Source organism: Onychomys torridus, chromosome 8 (assembly GCF_903995425.1).
Source record: "Onychomys torridus chromosome 8, mOncTor1.1, whole genome shotgun sequence".
NCBI classification, from domain to species: domain Eukaryota; kingdom Metazoa; phylum Chordata; class Mammalia; order Rodentia; family Cricetidae; genus Onychomys; species Onychomys torridus.
In genome coordinates, this window is record NC_050450.1 from 31,585,039 (window position 1) to 31,604,491 (window position 19,453).

Genomic DNA, 19,453 nt, shown 5'->3' on the forward strand with positions numbered 1-19,453 from the left:
GAGGATGTCTCAGGCAAGTAAATGCTGCACAATAATTCATGAGAATATAAATTCAATCTCCAGCACCCATGGCTTTTTGTTTGTTTGTTTTAAAGTGGTGTGAACCTGTAATCCCAGAACCAGCAAGGTGGAGGGAGGAGTATTCCCCAAGCATGTTTAACTACCCAATCTACAAGCTCTAGGTTCAGTCAAAGACTCTGTCTTAAAACACTTTGTGGAAAGAAATGGAGGAAGACAATCATGTCAAGTCCTGGCCTCTACATGTGAGCGTGCGCACATGCACATGTGTACACACACACACACACACACAATCAAAAAAAAAAACCTTGATTGCATATGACAAAATACTGACTAAAAATACCTTGCCCAAAATGAAAATTATTGGAAACAAACAAGGTGAGTGGTGAGTGGGCCTCAGATCTTGTGGTACACGGAAGTCAGAACCTATCAGGATAAGCTCCACCCCTTGTGTTTCCATCTTTGACCCCCACCTGCCATTTGATTCCCAGAAAGGAGTAAACAATCTTCTCTAAATCAAGAAAGCATCCCAGAGAAAGAGACTGATGGGCTCAGGTTGGGTACCATACACCCATACCTGGAACAATCAGCTATGGCCCGAGGGGCAGGATCCTCTGAGTGGCATCCTCCACTTGAAAGTCATGAGCAGAATTGATCTGTGGAGAGAGGTTTCTGAGATGCAAAGTAGTTGATCTCCATCACAACTATTCCAGACCCTGACAGTAAAATCCTAAATTACATACAACCAAGACTATCCACCAAACTGGGGAGGGTCTGGATGTCCTCTGCCTTTCTCCTGTAGTCCGCCATGCTGGCCTCTGTTCGCTAAAGCCTTAGCTCCTCTGCCTTCCGAGCAGTGATTCCTCTCTGGACTCCCATAGACCTCACTGCATCTCATTCTTCTTTGCCATTGTCTTCCAGTTAATCAATTCACTTTCTCATCCAATACTGTTGGATGTCTAACCATTACCAGGTGCCAGGCTTGGGTTTTCATTGCCATTGTTTATCAGTGGAGGCGACACGTTATGATTGTATCTTTTGTGAACAGCTCAATATAGCTTTTCAAGCTGAGATTTATACTCTGTTCTTTATGACCTCTTTTGCCAAAAGCATTGGAGTTTTGTATTGTTTTCTTGTGTTTTTGTTATCCATAACAAGACAGTTTTATACGGGAAAGGTTTGTCTTTGCAGTGAATACTCCCTTAAGACATGGCCTCCTATCTGATAGCAGCTGTCCATAGTTTATGCCTTGTGTCACTCACTCGTTTATTTGGTCACTGAGTATAGATGGAAGGTCTTCTCTGTGGGGTATGCAATAACATATTCCTGGAGGTTGAGGAGAAAATAAACATGAGGCAAGGGATGGACTAAGCCTATGTGCTCTAATTAAGAATTAATGAATGAATGACACAGTCCTTCATAAACAGCTCTACTGATAACTCATTTTGGAAATTATCGGGGACAAAATTCTTCTTTTTCTAGTATTTCCTTAAAATGTCAAACCAATATTTTATTAGGAAAATGTCACAGCAAGATTTTAAAATTTATCAGCCTCGAATTAAAAACAGAATATTCATCTACTTGGAAAAGGGAAATTCAATCTGCAAAGAATCATTAGTGTCCCATTCACACGTTCTTCCAGCCCAAGCCAAGTTCTCATGTATGGCAGTGGCTGTGGCAAGAAGGTTGTTGAGAGTGAGTGGGGCTGTAGACTAGCTCCTCCTCCAGAGAGACAGGGAAGGGACTGCTCATCACTCTCTTGGTTGTCTTGAAAAGGACTCTCACCAACCAGGAACTAGAAAGGTTGTCAAGTAACTTTTAATAGCTTCAGATAAGATTCTCAGAAATGGCGAGGTCTTCATTTGCATTCCAGGAAGGAGACCTCAGTCATTTAGCTCAGTGGCTGAAGTGTGGCAAACATTTGTTTTCACACTTTAGATAATCTGGTAAAGCATTTTTTTCCCTTAAAATAATGAGTAACGGGGAATGAAAAGACCTTTTCCAAGTCTACAGCATTTCTCCACACTGCTTCCTTAGTTGGCATGGTGCTCTACCAGCCTTGGAACCCCGCCTTAATGTGGTCCAGTGTAGTTAGAGTTTTCCTGCCTGGCCTACAGTCAGGACAAATCTCTCTCACCCACCAGGCCCATAGACGCTCAGGCTCAACCAAGTAAACACACAGAAACTTACATTGTTTACAAACTATGTGGCCATGGCAGGCTTCTTGTTATCTACTTCTTCTATCTTAAATTAACCCATTTCTATTAATCTATACTTTGCCATATGGCTCGTGGCTTACCATTACCTTACATCTTCCTTGTCATGGTGGTGGCTGGCAGAATCCCCCCCCCCCCAGCCTTTCACCTCCCAGAATTCTATTCTCTCTTGTCCCGCTGATACTTCCTGCCTGGCCACTGGCCAATCAGAATTTTATTTACACAGAGCGATATCCACAGCAGTCCAGGATCACCCTTATAGAGAGGTATCCCTGCCCCTGCTTTGCTGTGCTAATTCCAGGAATCTTCATGGTGGCCCCATGCCTGAGCACCATGGAAAAAAGGACTCAGCAAGTAAGCTAGCATAGTGACGGCTGGTCCCGCTCTTCTTTTTAACAGACATCTGGCTCATAGCAAAAACTGGATGAATGTGTTCTGTGTTAGAGGAAAGCCTGGCTGTTTCCTTTCCTTCAGTGAGCAAAGAAGTTCTTGAATGACAGAGGGGTTTCAAAACAATCTGAAACATGCTTGTGTACTCTAAGAACTTATGAATGTGGGTCACTGTTACTTTATATCAATGGTTCTCTACCTCCTAATACTGTGACCCTTGAATACAGTTCCTCATGTTGTGGCGATCCCCAACCATAAAATTATTCTCATAATTTTATAACTACTTCTTAATTGTAATTTTCTACTGTTATGAATCATTAATATAAATATCTATATTCCCAATGGTCTTACATGACCTCCTGTGAGAGGGCCACTGGACCCCCAGTAGGTCATGACCCATAGTTTGAGAATCACTGCTTTATGACATCAAGACCCTTTGTGACTACAAAATAATGTAGTAATGCTTTTAGTGTTCATTAACAAAGGAAATACAGATTGAACAAAGCTACTATGCAATTGGTGATCTTTTGTGGGAATTAGTCATTTACCAATATTGGTTAAAAACAGGGGTCTCAAAACAAAAGACCATGAATATGGAAAGGGAGGCATATGGGAAGGATGGGAGGACAGCACAGGTTGGAGTAGATAAAATAGAATGCAGAGAGAAAATAAACAGGATTATTAAATACATGTATGAAATTGCCATAGACTAAATGTAACCACTTAAAATATAAATGATTTGGAAAATAATAATAATTATCATTATAATAATTAAGTATAATTCTCACAACATTTAAAAAGTAATGCTACATCTATGTCTGAAAGTTGACTTTGCCCTACAGATAGCACTGTGGTTCATTAAGGGACCTTAGGAGCAATACAATCTACCAACTAACAAACAGAAACTGCTGAGAATTTGAGAGTTTAATAAGATGTTATAAGTACATGTGAGTGTGCTTATATTAAGAGTTGTCTAGGCTTAAAGAAGAGACTACTATGATGTGTGGTGAAGAGATGGGATATTAGGAGGTGTAACTGTTGGACTTATATCTGAAAGTGAAAAGTTTTAAGGATGGCCAACACAGAAAATTTGAGAACAAATCATTTAAAAGGCCCAGAGTCTCTGTTCTATAGACAAGCACCACTAAACACCTCCAGTAACAGATAAATAGAAGCTCTGGAAATGAGGCAAACAGGAGATCAATAGAGATGTGATCTTGGACAAGTTCCTGGGTATCATCAACACTCAGTTTTCCTTCCAATAAAAGGTGGCTAATTTGTTCTCAACACTTAGTAAAGTTAGTAAGATCAAATATGATAAATAAATAAATGGTTTCATTCTGTGAATCAGAATTTTACCAAATCTCATTTTTTTTCCTAAAAGCCCACAAGGAAATGTGTCATGTGCCCATGGAATTGACTAGGACACTGTAGTGATGGAGGTTCTTTTTTTCACAAGTAACAGAATTCTAGGTGACTGGTTCTAGGTAACTGAAACAAAAGAGAACTGCTGTAAAAATGTGGTACAGGAGGGAAAAGAAGGAAGAAGCATGTACTATGGCTCAGAGGATGAAAAGAAAGATTGATGATTTGGGCTTAGAAACTACAAGGAGGAAACTAAGACAGTGCTGAAGAATTGGAAGCAGTGATCACTTGATGGTCTTGTTTGATTTCCCTTCTTGTTTGATTTCCTTGAGTGAGTCATAGCACTCACCTCACAGTCCCACAGTGGGAGAGTCTAACAGGCAGGACATAAAGATATGAGCAGGGAGATGAGAGGACTTATTGAACAACTTGATAATCCATTGTGAAAATAATGGGAAATAAACCTAGAAAAGTAAACCTGGAGGAACATGCCAGGGATTTCCCATTCTATCCTGTTCTAGCTGTTGGGATATACTCCAGCCAGACTGCTTCAGCTTGAATTTCCTTGGTGCCCTTGACAGTGGCCCGCTCACTGTATCTGAGACACAGGTCAGCAAAGAGTAATGCATCCTGAGAAGCTATTACACCCTGACATTTAGCCCACTTGGTTTTGCTTTCAAAGGAATGATCATGGGCACACCTGAACAAGACTGGGAACTGTGTGTTGTTTTATGGCTGTAGTAATTGTTTTATGTCAACAGCCACTTCCTTCTCTCTGAGTCCCGTTCTCTTTCCCCAAGACTCATGTCCTGATATCCAATAAATACTCAAATTCATGAATGAGGAAAGAATGAATGCATGAGGCCTCAACTTTGAGGACAGTTTTTATGAATGAGCTATCCTAGTTTAGCTGAGGTGAATGAGCTATTCACTAATGAGCTGTAGTGAAAACATGACCACTTGGGTAGGAAAGAGTTTATTTCACCTTACAGCTTATCCGTATAAAGGAAAGTCTAGACAAGAAAAGGAAGCAGAGGCCATGGAAGAGTGCTGTTTACTGGCTTACTCCTCCTGGCTTGCTAATTTTACTTTTTTATACACCCTAGGACTCCCTACCCATGGATGGCACCACCCACTGTGGACTGGGTCCTTCCACATCCATCAAGAAAATGCCCCACAGATTTTCCCACAGGCCAGTCTGATGGAGGTGATTCTGCAATGGAGGTTCCCCCTTCCCAGATGACTCCAGCTTGTATCACACTGACACAAAAGTCAAAGAATTCCCAGTTAAGATTGCACCTGGTTTTATCAGGATATTGCTGGGATGGCAGTAAGTTGATGGGTGAACAGTAATCAGTATGATATACCCATTGACTCAGAAATCCATGATGTTGATACAGAATACAGTAAAGAATATACAATCATTACTATACTTTAAAGATGCCAGGAAAGATCATCAAAGATTGTTACTGTATTTTGCTGATAACTCTAACTTAGCATTTATTATACTTGGTTTTATCAGAGAGTATGCAGAGGGAAACAGAGCTAAAATAAACAAGATTTCAAGGGGGAGAAAAAAGATTGTACCCGGGACTGTCCTGATTGTGTTCGACAGTCTTTACAGTGACGTCTATTACTACATCATCTTCCATATACTTTCCTTAAAATACTCTCTCCAGCGCCCACTTCATCCTCTGAAACCATGGTGGCATACCTATTGAAACAAGGCATTCAGGGATTTGCCCTAGAGAAAGATTCCAGTTTCCCAGAAGCTGCACAGACCTAGGCATGCACATGTGACGTGGACACAGCACTGCGAGGCAGAACCATAAAAATAAAAGGGCAGCTAACTCTAGTTGCCTGAGGTGAAAGGGTATACCAGGGTTAGGTGGGGTTCACAGAAGAGAGAGTTAAAAAACAAAAGATAATGATAAAATGAATTAAGATCCCCCAAAGACTATTTTCTGGGCCATTTTTAATGCCAAAATGTCTACCCTTACCCTTTATGGGTACTGTACTTCCAAGTGCAAATATAATTGGGAAAGGCAGCATTGTGATACATATTACTGGAAGTGAGTTTATAGGTTCTCCACAATATATTAGAGAATGAATCACTCCATTATATCTATTACATAAGTGAAAACAGAAAAAGGAATAAGGCTAAAAACTCAGACAGTAATCTTTCCTCAATGCATCCAAATAAGACTGTGATTTCAAGAGTGGTATTTCTGGAGTCAGGGATCCTAAGGACAAAGCTTGCTAATGGCCCAAGGAAGGCATGGCTTCTACCTGAGTCTTAGTCCCTTTGGCTGTAAAATGGGGGTCATCAATGGAACCTGCCTGACTGGACTAATCACTAAAGAAACAGAAACAGCATGTATAAAATACTTGACGGTTGGCCTATAATAAGCACTGAATAAATGCTGCAGAAATCATGATAATAGGAGAGTGAGAGGAACAAGCTAGATGGTGATGGCAGCAACAGTGATGTCAGTGATGTGAGCTGTTACCCTCACTGTTCCATACCAACCAGGGGACGATGCTCAGTTTATTCTCATCTGTACACTTGTCCAAGTCTAGTAAAGTTACTATGGGAACTTAGGAGTTTGTGCCTGGCACAGAGAAAGTATTCAAGAGAGGTTGATCTGCCCTAAAGCCCTGCAGAGACATGCACTTTTCTCTGAAAGGGCCAAAGAGCAGCAGCTTAGAGAAAAGATCAATTCAACATTAATAAATTGTTTGGATGAGCTTTACCCAGGAACTACGATAATCTAGGGGTTGGTGAGGTGAGCCCCACCTCAGCTGGGAAGAGAATCAAAGTTGTTGAGCTTGGTTGATATTGGGTGGCCTGGTGATTATATCCATCCTTCCACAATCACAGACACTTCCCTGGAGGAACCACAGCTTGTCCTTACAGGCAAAAAGGACCACATGGTCATGTTTAGGGGGAACGGTTTGAGGGGTTTGAGGGCTAGCTCAGTAGTTAAAAGAGCATGTTCTGCTCTTTTGAAGGACCCAAGTTTTGATGCCACAGCAGAAGGCTCACAACTGACCACCCAAAGGGATACAACATCCTCTTCTGGCCTCTTAGGATACCTGCACTCACATGTCCATACCACAGATACAAACTTTTAAAATAATAATAAATATCTGAAAAAAGCAGTTTTACTGTGTCCACTGCAGTTCATCTTGGAAAGTGCAGGATCCAACCAAGGAAACAGGTAGCTAGAGAGAGCAAGGTCAGCCATCCTAAAGGAGATGAAGATAGAGGACCCATGGACAGTGCCCAGAAAGACAGAAGAGAGAAAGGATACAGCAGAAGATTCACCTTGAGCAAGTACAAGGGCAAGAGGTTCAAACGTCACCGTGGCCATGACTGGAGCCCCAAAGGGTGCAATTCAGTAGGCAGCAGGGACTCAGAGTTGCTGCAGGATTACTAGCTCTCAGTCCCTGCTGCCTCTCTTCTCGGAAACCCACAACAAACTGAGTGTTTGTGGGTCGTCACCAAAGTGCACGGCTTAATCAGGAGCGCAAAAGCAGCTGACAAATGACAGCATGACTTGTCATCATCTCAGGACTCACTGTTCATCCCTGAAAGAATCAATACTTGGAGGGACAAGAACCAGTCATTTTTAGGAACTCCTGTATGGGTAATTTATTTCAAGTGAGAAGAGAGTTTATTTATGTTGGCACCCCCATGGGTGCAATGGACAGTATATTTACACAAAGATAGCCAATGCTATCGTTTCTTCAAAATCAAATTGTCCCTTTGAACAGCTGAAGCTGACAACTCTGAGTGATAAATTTACTCACTCATATGCTCCCAACTCTACCCAGGAACCATCCCACCACTGCCTTCAGCCCTGCTGCCTTCTGTTTGCATAGAGTGGCACACATTGCAAAATTCTCCCATGTAGATTCTATCTTCTAAGGCACCAATGAGCTAGGCAGGGTTGGTGATATTAGCTCCATTTGACCGAGGAAGAAACCAAGGCTCCATAGTTAAGCACAGGATTGTTTGGTGGGGAGTAGAGTTGGAAAGCAATATCTATCTCCTCATCCCTGGTTATGTTTTAGCTGTGTTATAGCTGAAACAACTTCAAGAAAAGAGAGTTTTTGTCCAAGCAAAACAAATGAAAATGATATAAATATTGAATGAGAAGAAATAGGGTATATCTTTGCAACTGGTCTTTTCAGGTGTTCCTAAAAAAATATTTAAACTGACATTCAAAAATGTTCAAGACAGGCTGGGAAAGAGGGTTCAGTAAGTAGTAGCATGCTGCTACAAGGATGTAAGGACCTGGCTTTGGCTCCCAGCACCTATGTGAAAACTTGGGCATAGAAGTGTCTGCCTGTAATCTCAGTGCCAGGGACAGATAGGAAGAGATGTAGCACCTACTAATCAGCTAGTCTAGTCTAATCAGTGATTCAGTAAGAAACCTTGTCACAAAATACAATAAATAAGGCGTAGAGCATTGAAGAAGACATAATATATTGACCTCTGACTTCCACACACACATACATACATATACATACACAGTTTGAAGAAATATTCCAGATACGTGACCACTAACTCATTTTTGAAATGCAAGAATGTATGCAAATATGCATACATGTATATGTTTGTGGCTATTTCTAAACCCTGGAAACAGATGTATAAGCCTGTTGGCTGTTGGCCATGGCTGTCTCTAGTTAGTGTGCTTATCACCCCTTTTTTTTTTTTTTTTTTTTTTTTTTGCTGCTGTTAGTTTTGTTTAAAGACAGTGTCTTGCTGCGTAGCCAGCTTGGCATTGAACTCTCCTGCCTCGGCACACTGAGTGCTGGAATTACCATCTTCAGCATGAAAAGCCCACCTTTTCCCTTTCGTATTTCGGTATTACCCGGTATGGTGGCTGCTAGCCACATGTAACTACTCAAGTTTAGTTTAAATTCAATTAAATTTGAAAAATAATTCCTGGGTCAAACCAGCATACTTCAAATGCTCTGTGGCCACACCTCACTGATGGCTTCCAAATCAGATGATGCAGACTTGGATTATCCATTGTTGGGCAGCTCTGGAGTACACACAAACCGCACACTGCCAGACAAACAGTCAGTACAGCCACCTTCCTTTTTTCTGTTTTTTATTCTTTGACAGTTTCATATACTTATACCATGAATATTGATCATATCCACTCATGACTATTCCCTTCAACTCCTCCCTAGTGCCCTCCATCCAATCTCCCTCCCAACTCCATATCTTTAGTTACTATTATTAATAAGCCCCTGAATCCAATTAGTGCTGCATGTATGTGCATGGCCTGTTCCATGGGAGGGGTTTTATGCCTGGTACTGTAAACCTGGTCCAAAGCCTATGACTATGATGATCATTGGCCCTAGATAGGAACCTACAGTTGTTTTTGCTGAATGTTCATGCTATCAAGCTGCATTCTATGACATGCCTTGCACAGCTTGGGTCCCAGGACACAGACTAGGGATAATAAGGAAATGAAGAGATGGCAGAGACGTATACAATAAAATTGGGATCAAGTTATCTGGGCTCTCAGATAGGGAAGGTGCAGCACCCAGGAAGCTCAGTGTGTTTATTATATACAACTAAACAAGGTAGCAGACACAATTAACTGCATGCAGTTGAACAAAGAGACAGGGTTATTACATATAAACAAGGAAGCAGGGTTATGATATACAGCTAAACAAAGAAGCAGGTTTAGCTAATCTTGGTAGGAGGAGTCTCTGTAGGGGAATAGTCTTTAAGCCATAAATACGGAAAGAATACCTATGTGGAGATTTTCTACATACACTATCAACATTCACACTCACACCAGAGGAAGGTTTTGCTACTTTCCTGTGTCTGAGGCATTGTTCTTTGATGTGGCTGTGCCCATATAAACAATAATAGATTCACACAGAACTTCATTTTCTCCCTACAATTCTAAATATATATGTTTATATTCATAGATTTGTGTGCTTTCAACTTTGGTTAGGGAAGCTTCTTTTTACAGTGGGTAATGGTTAATGAGGATACTTGTAACTGGTCAAAATAGCAAATATAGTAACTGTGTATGTAGCTATGGGTGGCTCATCTACCATCCAGTGCTCAGGGAACTTCATGGAAGAGGGAGGCAGCAAGAATTTGTGAGCCTGTGGGTGAGAAGAGAGCTGTGAGATGCTGATGTCTGCTACATCCACCTTCCTTCAATCTACTCCCAATTCTGTGTTCCTATTGACTTTCTTCTCCTTAATGAAGACTTAACTTTAACCTAGCATGCTGCCAGGATCACAGTGTGGCAAAGCACAGTGGCCTCATTTGTAATGCCCATAGCAACAATTAGCTCTCCCGACAATCCTATGAAGACTAAATCCCTTTGATGCAAGGGCCTCACAGGGTTCTCTCTTTTGCAGGAGGTGCAGTTCCAACCGGAGTACTTCCACAGTACCATCATATGTGAGAGGCCCAACAACCACCTCAGCAAGTTTAAGGGTTATATGTGAGTACTTAAGACCCCTGGGCTACTGGTAAACACCTCCTCTGCTGCTGGAAAAATATATTTACTTGAAATGACCAGACAGTTGAGTCCAGATCCTAAGATTGTCGAGTTTTAAAGACCTAGGCATGAGGCATAGGTCTCCCAACAATAAACTATGCAAGCTGGATTGGTTTGCTTACCTGTCAGTTTCTCAAGTGCCATCTCTGCAGAATAAAATTTATAATACCTGTGTCACAGGACTTCTCTTCCCTAAAAATCAAAGTGTCTATCATATGCAGAACTCGGATTAGAAAAACTGGGCAAAATTAAATGGGCCCAGTTAATCACAGATGCCTATGTCTGAATTATTGCTATTCTTCCACCTCAGAATTTTACTATAATTCTGGCCCCCATCAGACAGCTGACCTACTTGCAAAGTAAGAGTCACAAGCATGGATGTATGTAAATGTCTAGCCTTGTCCATTGCTCACAAGTTCTCAGAGCACTTGTGTAGAATACCATCTTGTGTGGTCTTTACAGCCACCCAAGGAAATGGGGACCGTGGTCTCCATGTTTCAGATGTGGAATCTTGTGCTCTAGATGTCTGGATTCGCCCAAAGTTTCACAGCAGGTGCCAAACAAGCCAAACCTGATGTGGTTTTGATTGCCCTGCTTCACAGAGTTCAACTGTGTTGGGCCCACTCCTCACCAACAGGGTTCCGGGCCGCTGAGCAGTTTCTTCCTCAGACAGAGTCTCAGCCCATATATGCTGTCATGAAGAGGAATACATGAAGGGAAAAGATGCCAACAGAAGCCTTGAAACTTTACTTTTCAAATGCACAGGAAGGGCTGATGGAGATAGGTAGAGAAGGATGTGAGCTGGGGAAGTGTTCTTTGGGTGCATCTGTCAAAGAAGAAGCTGTTCATTGTCTCTGGCAAGCATAGTCTCCTTCCTGCCTGAGTTGATGGATTTGGTTCCTCCAAGTCACCTGTGTCTTCAACCACTCTATAATTTTCTAGCAATCAGCTTGATGACCTACTTTTCCCCATGGCTCTTTCTCCATCAAACTTATGCTTGCTAGCAGCTAGTCTATCTCATGGTCAATCTGGGCTCAGGCCTGCCTACCTCACACAGACTTCAGACAGCACTGGCCCCAGCTCTCCTTATCTTAATACCCTTTATTTCTGGCCGTTGCTCTTAGAGACCTGCCTTTCCCCACCTCCCAGCCTCAAGGATAAGCCTTGGAACTCCAACTGGCCAGCCCATGGTCAACCCAAAGATCAAATAAGATTCTACCATCCAGACCTATATCCCCATCTATGTCAGACAAGGAAAAGACTTTTAGACCCAGCACCCACAAACCAAATGTCTAATAATCCTGTTTCCTCAAAGTCTCCATGGGTCTTCTCAATTGAGGAATCCTCCATAATTACACAGATTAGCAAAATGTACAGCTTGTTATTGTCTACTTGAAGATAATGAGCTTGAGGTTTTAAAATTCATCCATTTGGCTTGTGGGGTAGTTTAATTAGTAGAGTCTTTGCCTAACATATACATGCTCTTGAGTTCAGTCCCCAAAACCATATAAACTGGGCATAGTAACATACATATATAACTCTAGCACTTAGAAAATAGAGGCAAGAAGGATCAGAAATGCAAGGTCATACTCAGCTTCATAGCAAATTTGAGGCCAGCCTTGGCTACATGAGACCTTGTCTCAATAAATAATTGATTAATTAAACAAATGAATCTCTGTAGGACCTCAGTTCTCACTCTGAGACAATATCTTTCTCCTTAATTGGGAGTCTTTTGGCAATGTCTGGAGGCAGTATTGGTTGAGACAGCTGGGAAACTGTGCCACTGGCCTTTTGTAGACAGAGTCCTTGGTCTACCCAACATCCAACAATGGACAAGAAAACCCCACAATAAAGAACCATCCTGCCGAGACATAAATGTTGCATGTTAACCATAAACATCTTTGTTCACAAAGAACACTCAGTGGAACAGCAGCCATGCGACAGCTAAGCCTTTTTTCCCACCTATCTAAAAATGAGCACTGTGAGAGAAGAAGCTGGCTCTTCCCTGTGCTATTACTTCAGACTGTCATAGATGAGAAGCCATCAGCAGTCTCTCACCTGTGACCCAGAAATCTGATAGCCAGTATACTAAATTTGTGTCCTTGGAAAAAAATCTCAGCCTCTGTAAGCTTTAGCTTTTATACAATGACTCTGCTAACCTCCAGAGCCATGCAGAATCAAATGTAATCATGTAAGTGAACATAGTTTATATGCAGAATAAGGAATTGTTAGCATTTAAATGGATACTGAAGTTGGCACGGTAACACATGCCTGTAATCTCAGTATTTGTGAGGTTAAGGAGGGATGATCATGAGTTCAAAGACAGTTTGAACTACATAATAAGACTCTATCAAAAAAAAGAGAGAGAGAGAGCATCTTTGTCAATTACACATCTGACAGAGGATCAGATGCTCATCAGAGAAGTTTCTTCTTGAAGTACCTAGAAATTAGCACAGAGACCCACAACCAGACAATGTCCAGAGAGAGAGTTTGGAGCACTTAGCCTTGAATGAGCTGTTTTTATCAAACCCTCCCCTCAAGACTCAGGGATCTACGTGGAAGAAAAGTCAGAAGGATTTTAAGAGCCAGGGGTAGGGATAACTCCATTCTTGGAAAAAATCATCTTCCCGAACAGTAAAACTGATGAACACATCGATTCACAGAGATGGAGACAGCACGCACAAGACCTAAAAGGTCAAACGGACAAAATCCTAGACTAGAGAAGGAGAAGTGGACACAAAGTCCCACCCACAACAAGAAGCTGTGTGTAGTTGTAATTGTTTGTAACTGTAACCTATTGCTGGCAGAGGTTAGGATCAGTCATCTTCAGTAGGGGCACTTAGTATATCAACCACACTTCAGGGCAGGCCCAATGCTCAGTAGTAGTTGGTCAAGAGAATTGTTTGATAACTCAATAGGTGTATTAAGTATGAACATAGCATGAAAGGACAAGATATTTAATCAAAGACATATTCTGTCACTTACTAGATCTTTGAATCTGCTTCCATTGTCCTTCCTATAAAGTGGATATGATAGCATGACCTGGCTTATAAATTGCCTTCAGCTTAATTAACACATGGAAAAAGTCACAGCTGTACATATGAAAATGAAGTATTGAAGAACCACAGGGAGAAGAGATTCAGTGTTAAGATTACTGCTTTCCTGTTCTCCCCATGTTACAATTAAATAGAATATTATGGTTAAACCTGCTGCAAACCCAGGGAAAAGGAGTCAGGTTAGAATTCCATGCTGAAGGTAATGGATGGATGGAGTCATTCTGGATCAGAAGTTTCTAGCATGAAGTGGAGAGCTGAGATACCTCCTGAGGTCCCAGGAAGAAAGACACATCTGTAGTTGGACAAAGGGCCACTGTACCCTCCTTGTAGGCCTGCATACTTTATGAGAGACTGAGAAAAGGAGGGAATGTATGAGAAGAGAGACTCTGAGAATGAGACAGCTCAGATGTGAGAAGGCTATAACCCACCCCTTCTTACTTTAACTTCCTACATCCACCTCATGATATAAAAAGCAGGAAGATCTAGCATCTTCTATGGACCAGGATGCTCAGCTGCTATGGCTCTGGTCCCCAGCAGTTAGGTGATAGAGGAATATGAACACTGTCCAAAGGAGACAGAGCACCAGACCTCAAAGGTCCAGAAGCCCATTCCCCAAACTTTATCCCTGCATCCAGTTTGAGGGTGAGAATTGAAATCTAGGATTTTGTTTTTCAGCAAAGTTCTGCCTTTAGTGGGTAAATGAGGAATTCCTCAGAAGAAATAATTCCCTTTTGATGGTCCAGCCTCACCCAGGCCTACTGGGAGCAATGGTGAGATTCATCTGGACATAGAGATAGAATCCCCAAGAGCAGCAGTAGCCCTTGAAATGTGGAAAAGGGGGAAATGAATTGCTTTTACTCACAGCTTCTAGTTCTGTTATACTGATCAGAAACCACATAAACAGACCAACAGAAAGGACACTGCCTAACTTTCACTACTTGTTCCCAGGGAGCATCCTGACCAGACCAGGACTGGCTTTGGCAGTGAGAGTCTTCTGCTCCGAGGCTGCACCATCCGAAACACCGAGGTGGCGGCTGGCATTGTCATCTACGCAGGTCATTGTCTCTGTAGTTTCCTTTTTCCAGCCTGCCTTAATACTTCCCTCTCCAACCTTTCCTCTAAATTCATCTTCAGACAATGGAAACTCTCAGGGACTCCTGGGGGCAGAGCCATGCAACTTCCCACTTCTCAGCTAAGCCATAGAAGCCAGGAGCCACAGGAACTCACTCAGTCCACAGGAGACATAATGAGATGCTGAGTCAATACCATGTAATCCACCAGGTAGGGAGAAGGATTCAGTTCATCACCCCAGTGGTGGCTTGGAGACAGAAGTACAAGCAGGTCTCCAGAATAACCCCCACCAAAAGATAACTTCTCTTGCATCTCAGTTTTCCTACTTTATAATGGGAAGAATATATGGGTCTACTTTATAGATTCCTGAAAATCAAATGGCCTATCCCATGCAAGTCACCAATGCTATATCAAGTGAAGGGAAGGCTGGATAAACTCAGTTCCTGGTTTTGGGGTTTTCTTTTGTTGTGTTGTGTTGTGTTGTTGTTGTTGTTGTTGTTGTTGTTGTTTTCCCAGCTATGTTTCCTTTCTCCACTGTATGGCTCTAGATATGGAGATGTTTTAATTACTATACTACAGTAGCTGAGGCAGGCTAGCTTTCAAGAAAAGAGGTTTAATTTAGCTCACAGTGTGGGGAGGTGTATGGACCTGGCACAGGTATTGGCTCATCTCTGCTTAGGACCATCTGGCCTATGTCATGTCATTATGGGGGAATCCCCTTGTCACTGAGAGACTAGAGTCTTCCAGAATAGGCTCTAGTGTGGAGGTATGTGCTTCTCACAGTAAACATTTATTGAGCCCCTTCTAGAGCTAAGTGGAGCACACACCTATGGAAAATATGATGTCACATTGGCCATTAATGATGATGAGGGCCAGCCTTTGGCACTGAATCATTGAAGGCAGGGAGGAACGTGGTTCCTGAATGTGGATAAAGGACTTTTGGCGGTTCTCACACCCAACACATACACTTACCTTCTGAAACTAAGCCTTAATAAACTCTCCTTCTGTAAGTCGCTTTGGTCTTGGTGTTTTGTCACCGCAATAGGAAAGTAACTAAACCGGCAGTGGTGGCGCACGCCTGTAATCCAAGCACTCGGGAGGCAGAGGCAGGCGCATCTCTGTGAGTTCAAGACCACAGCCAATTTCAGGATGGCCAGAGCCATTATATAGAGAAACCCTGTCTCAAAAAAACAAAAAGAAAAGAAACTACAAACAGAAGGGGAGGTGGGGCAGCAGTGGTGCACACCTTCAATCCCAGCACTGGGGAGGCAGAGCCAGGCAGAGTTCAAGGCCAGCCTGGTATACAGGAGAGGCACCAAAACTACACAGAGAAACACTGTCTCAAAAACAGAAACAAAACAAAACAAACCCAGAAGGGGAGAGGGGAAAGGAAGAGAGAGAGAGAGAGAGAGAGAGAGAGAGAGAGAGAGAGAGAGAGATTCTGGTAGAGGGCCTGGGGCCCTGCTGGCCTCACAGTCCATGCCTGCCAGGGATGTAGCAGGAAGAGCAGCCTTTGTTCTGGATGAATCAGGCCAGCTGTGTGTGAAAGGCCAGCCCTTCTCTTCTGGGTGCCGCATACCAGAAGGCATTGGCTGTCTGCTGTCCATGCAGATCACCAGTGGGAGGAGGGGTGGTGCTTTGTATACAGGACTATACCATCGACAGACTTACATTATCAGCATACAGAACAATGGGCTTTTCAGATGTGGCGATATGTCTTAGCATTGAAGCACAATGGACTGGCAATACATTACCTTCTTTGGGATTTTAAAAAAAAAAAAAAAAAGCTCTGATAAAATTAAAAATCAGCAGAACAGCTCATGGGGTTGAGGTTGAGATTTTAGTGGAAGGTACTCGCAGATTGAGGAAAGTTGGTAAAGTGCTTGGCACATAAGCACTTTAAGCACATAAGCTTGTCCAGCTGCAGCATACATGTAGGAAAGCCAGGGTGTGCCTGTAACTCCAGGGCTGGGGGCCTGCTGGCCAGACACGTAAGCCCCAGATTTACAGAGAGATCTTGTCTCAAAAAATAAAGTGGAGCCAGACTTGGAGGGGCACACCTTTAATCCCAGCACTCGGGAGGCAGAGGCAGGTGGATCTCGCTGAGTTCGAGGCCAGCCTGAGCTACAGAGTGAGTTCCAGGACAGCCAGGGATACGTAGTGAGATACGTACTTTTATTTATAAATACAATAAAATAAAAGTGTGTGTGTGTGTGTGTTTACATGTGTGTATGTGCATGTGTATGTGCATGAGAATGTGTGTGTGGAGAGTGATTGAGCAAGATACCTCAGGTTGACTTCTATTTTCTATACACACACACACACACACACACACACACACACACACACACACCCAAACATACAAACAAAAATATGTAAGGCAATCTTGTACAATTAGGCAAGCTGAGGCAGCATGCTCACTGGTTTGGGACTAGCCTGAGCTACACAGAGAGACTCTGTCAAAAAAGACAAGCAGAAGTATTAACTTAACCCCTCTGCCTCTTCTCTCATTTTTAGGGGCTGTCTTCTACTTTTCTTTTTCTTTTTTGAATCTCTCTCCTGGTTGTTTTTTGTTGTTGTTGTTTTCCCCTCCCTTCCCTCAGAACTGTTTTCCCCCCCCCCCCCCCCCCTTTTTTTTTTTTTTTTTCAAGACAGGGTTTCTCTGTGTAGCTCTGGCTGTCCTGGAACTCACTCTGTAGACCAGACTGGCCTTGAACTCACAGAGATCCGCCTGCCTCTACCTCCTGAGTGCCGGGATTAAAGGTGTGTACGCCGCCACACCTGGAAGCAAACAGTATTTTGCTGGAGTTGAAATAATCTTGCTGAGCCAGCTGTCCTGCCTCCTCCTCTCAGGTGACCTGGGACAAGACCCTCATTTCTCTGAGTCCACCCCACCCACCTCCCCATCTTGTCTGCAAACAGACTCTGGAAATAACTACTCAGAGCCCACACCTGGCTCATGGCACCAGGTAGCTTCCAAGGACAGCAAGCCAGCAGCTGTCTCCTAAGACCCACCAAAGCCTACCTTCAGGTTACTAACCTTTAGGGAAGTCACTCTGGGCTAGCTGACTCGACACCTTTATTTTGTAAGAATGCTTTAAGACCACTGCCGATGCAATCCTATCATGTTTTCTGCAAATGGAAATCAAGAATCAAGAAACTCAAACTCGGATCACTGTTGCCGGACATTTGATCACACCGTGAACCCTGAGTTTGTGTTAATTAAGTAAAATTAGTTGACAGGAAGTAGCCATAGAGAGTTAGGAGAGTCCGGAAAAGTGATAGAAAAACGCACAAGAAGTAGTAAAGAGAGACTTGGAGCTTGGCGGTCTCTTGGTTTGGCATCAGGGAAGAGAGTCTTTTAGTCACTAGCTAAAGAGGAAGGTCAGCTGGTTGCTTCTCAGCCTCCCTGAGCTAGCATGTTTTCATCCCAGTACTGACTCCAGAGCCTTTATTGGTAAAGACTTGAGAAACTTAGCCAAAAACTGTATTTGGCTACAGAGGCAGAGGTGGTTCTGGCGGGACACAGAGCAGAGGGGCAGTGATTGCAGAGCTGTGGTCTGTACAGAAACAGCATAGATTCAGGCGTGGTCCTTACAGAAACAGCCTAGACGCTGACCTTACGGAAACAGTGTAGATTCAGACATGGTCCTTACGGAAAGAGCATAAATGTGAGCTCCTTCGCTCCTACTGCCGTTGCCATTCTAAATCCTCAAGGCAACTAACTCGGTAGCATTGAAGCCGTTTGCTTCTGGAGCTGGTGCACTGGTTTTCTTTAATTTTACACAGAAAAACGAATGGCATTTTTCACTTTGACTGTTGGTGAGTACACACAGTAATTAAAATCCAGCAACTCCTAAGAGACACAGTCTGAAGACCAAGTGTTTCTCAGCACCTTACTTGGGTTGGTGGAAGGAAGGACCCTGGCTTCCCACTGTGATTCTAGTATTAATTTATTCTTTCACATTGGACAAGGTCCTTCTACCTGCTCCTCAGTTTCCCCAGGTAGAAAAGAAGTAACTAGGGAAACTGATAGTCTTCCAACTTTGGCATTTTTTTCTTGGAACAAGATTTTATGGGGAAGTTGCCAATAAATACTGGGGTGACAGATTTTGTCTCTACTGTTCTCCCTCAGGAAATGTCAACACCTTAGACACAAAGAAACAAACACGGGAACTGTTGGCCCCAAGATCAATCCTCCTGCAGGATCTTTGCACATGTATCTCTTTCCATCTAAATTCCCAATTTTCTCTCCAAGGTCATGAGACGAAAGCCATGTTGAACAACAGTGGGCCCCGCTACAAACGCAGCAATATTGAACGGCGCATCAACAGGGATGTCTTCTTCTGCATTGGCCTCCTCTTCCTCATGTGCCTTATTGGAGCTGTAGGTAGGAGATGTTCTGCAAAAAGCAACACAGAAATCCATTCAATTCTTTTGGAAAATCACTATAATTCTGAGCTATGATTTCCTTAAAGGAAAATCAAGTCTGTACCACCTACTTTCGTGAAGGTACTGATGAAAATCTACTGTAAAGTATATTGTTCTTAAATATTAGCAATACTGTCAATGAGTAATGGGCTGCAAAAAATCTCATGAAGCACAGGTGTTCTCTGAGCATGGAAGGAGAACAAGATGAATGAATGACTTGCAGGACTGATCCTTGGAGAGCCACAATCTGCCCAGGAGAAATCAAACAACAGAATCGAGAGCTCACACTGCCCTACTCAATGGGGCACTTCCCATGGGCACTGCATTATTTGCCTGTTGTTGCAGTGAAATTAAGTCATAT

General features: G+C 42.8%; 1 protein-coding gene across 1 annotated transcript in view; it reads left to right on the top strand.

Annotated features, from left to right (window-relative positions):
• Atp10b (ATPase phospholipid transporting 10B (putative)) overlaps positions 1–19,453 on the top strand; it is a 235,076-nt gene that overhangs the window by 156,802 nt on the left and 58,821 nt on the right. Inside the window, exons 7-9 of the mRNA XM_036198423.1 lie at positions 10,392–10,477; positions 14,539–14,645; positions 18,920–19,051. Coding sequence (XP_036054316.1) covers positions 10,392–10,477; positions 14,539–14,645; positions 18,920–19,051 — 325 coding nt within the window. The remainder of the gene's footprint in view (positions 1–10,391; positions 10,478–14,538; positions 14,646–18,919; positions 19,052–19,453) is intronic.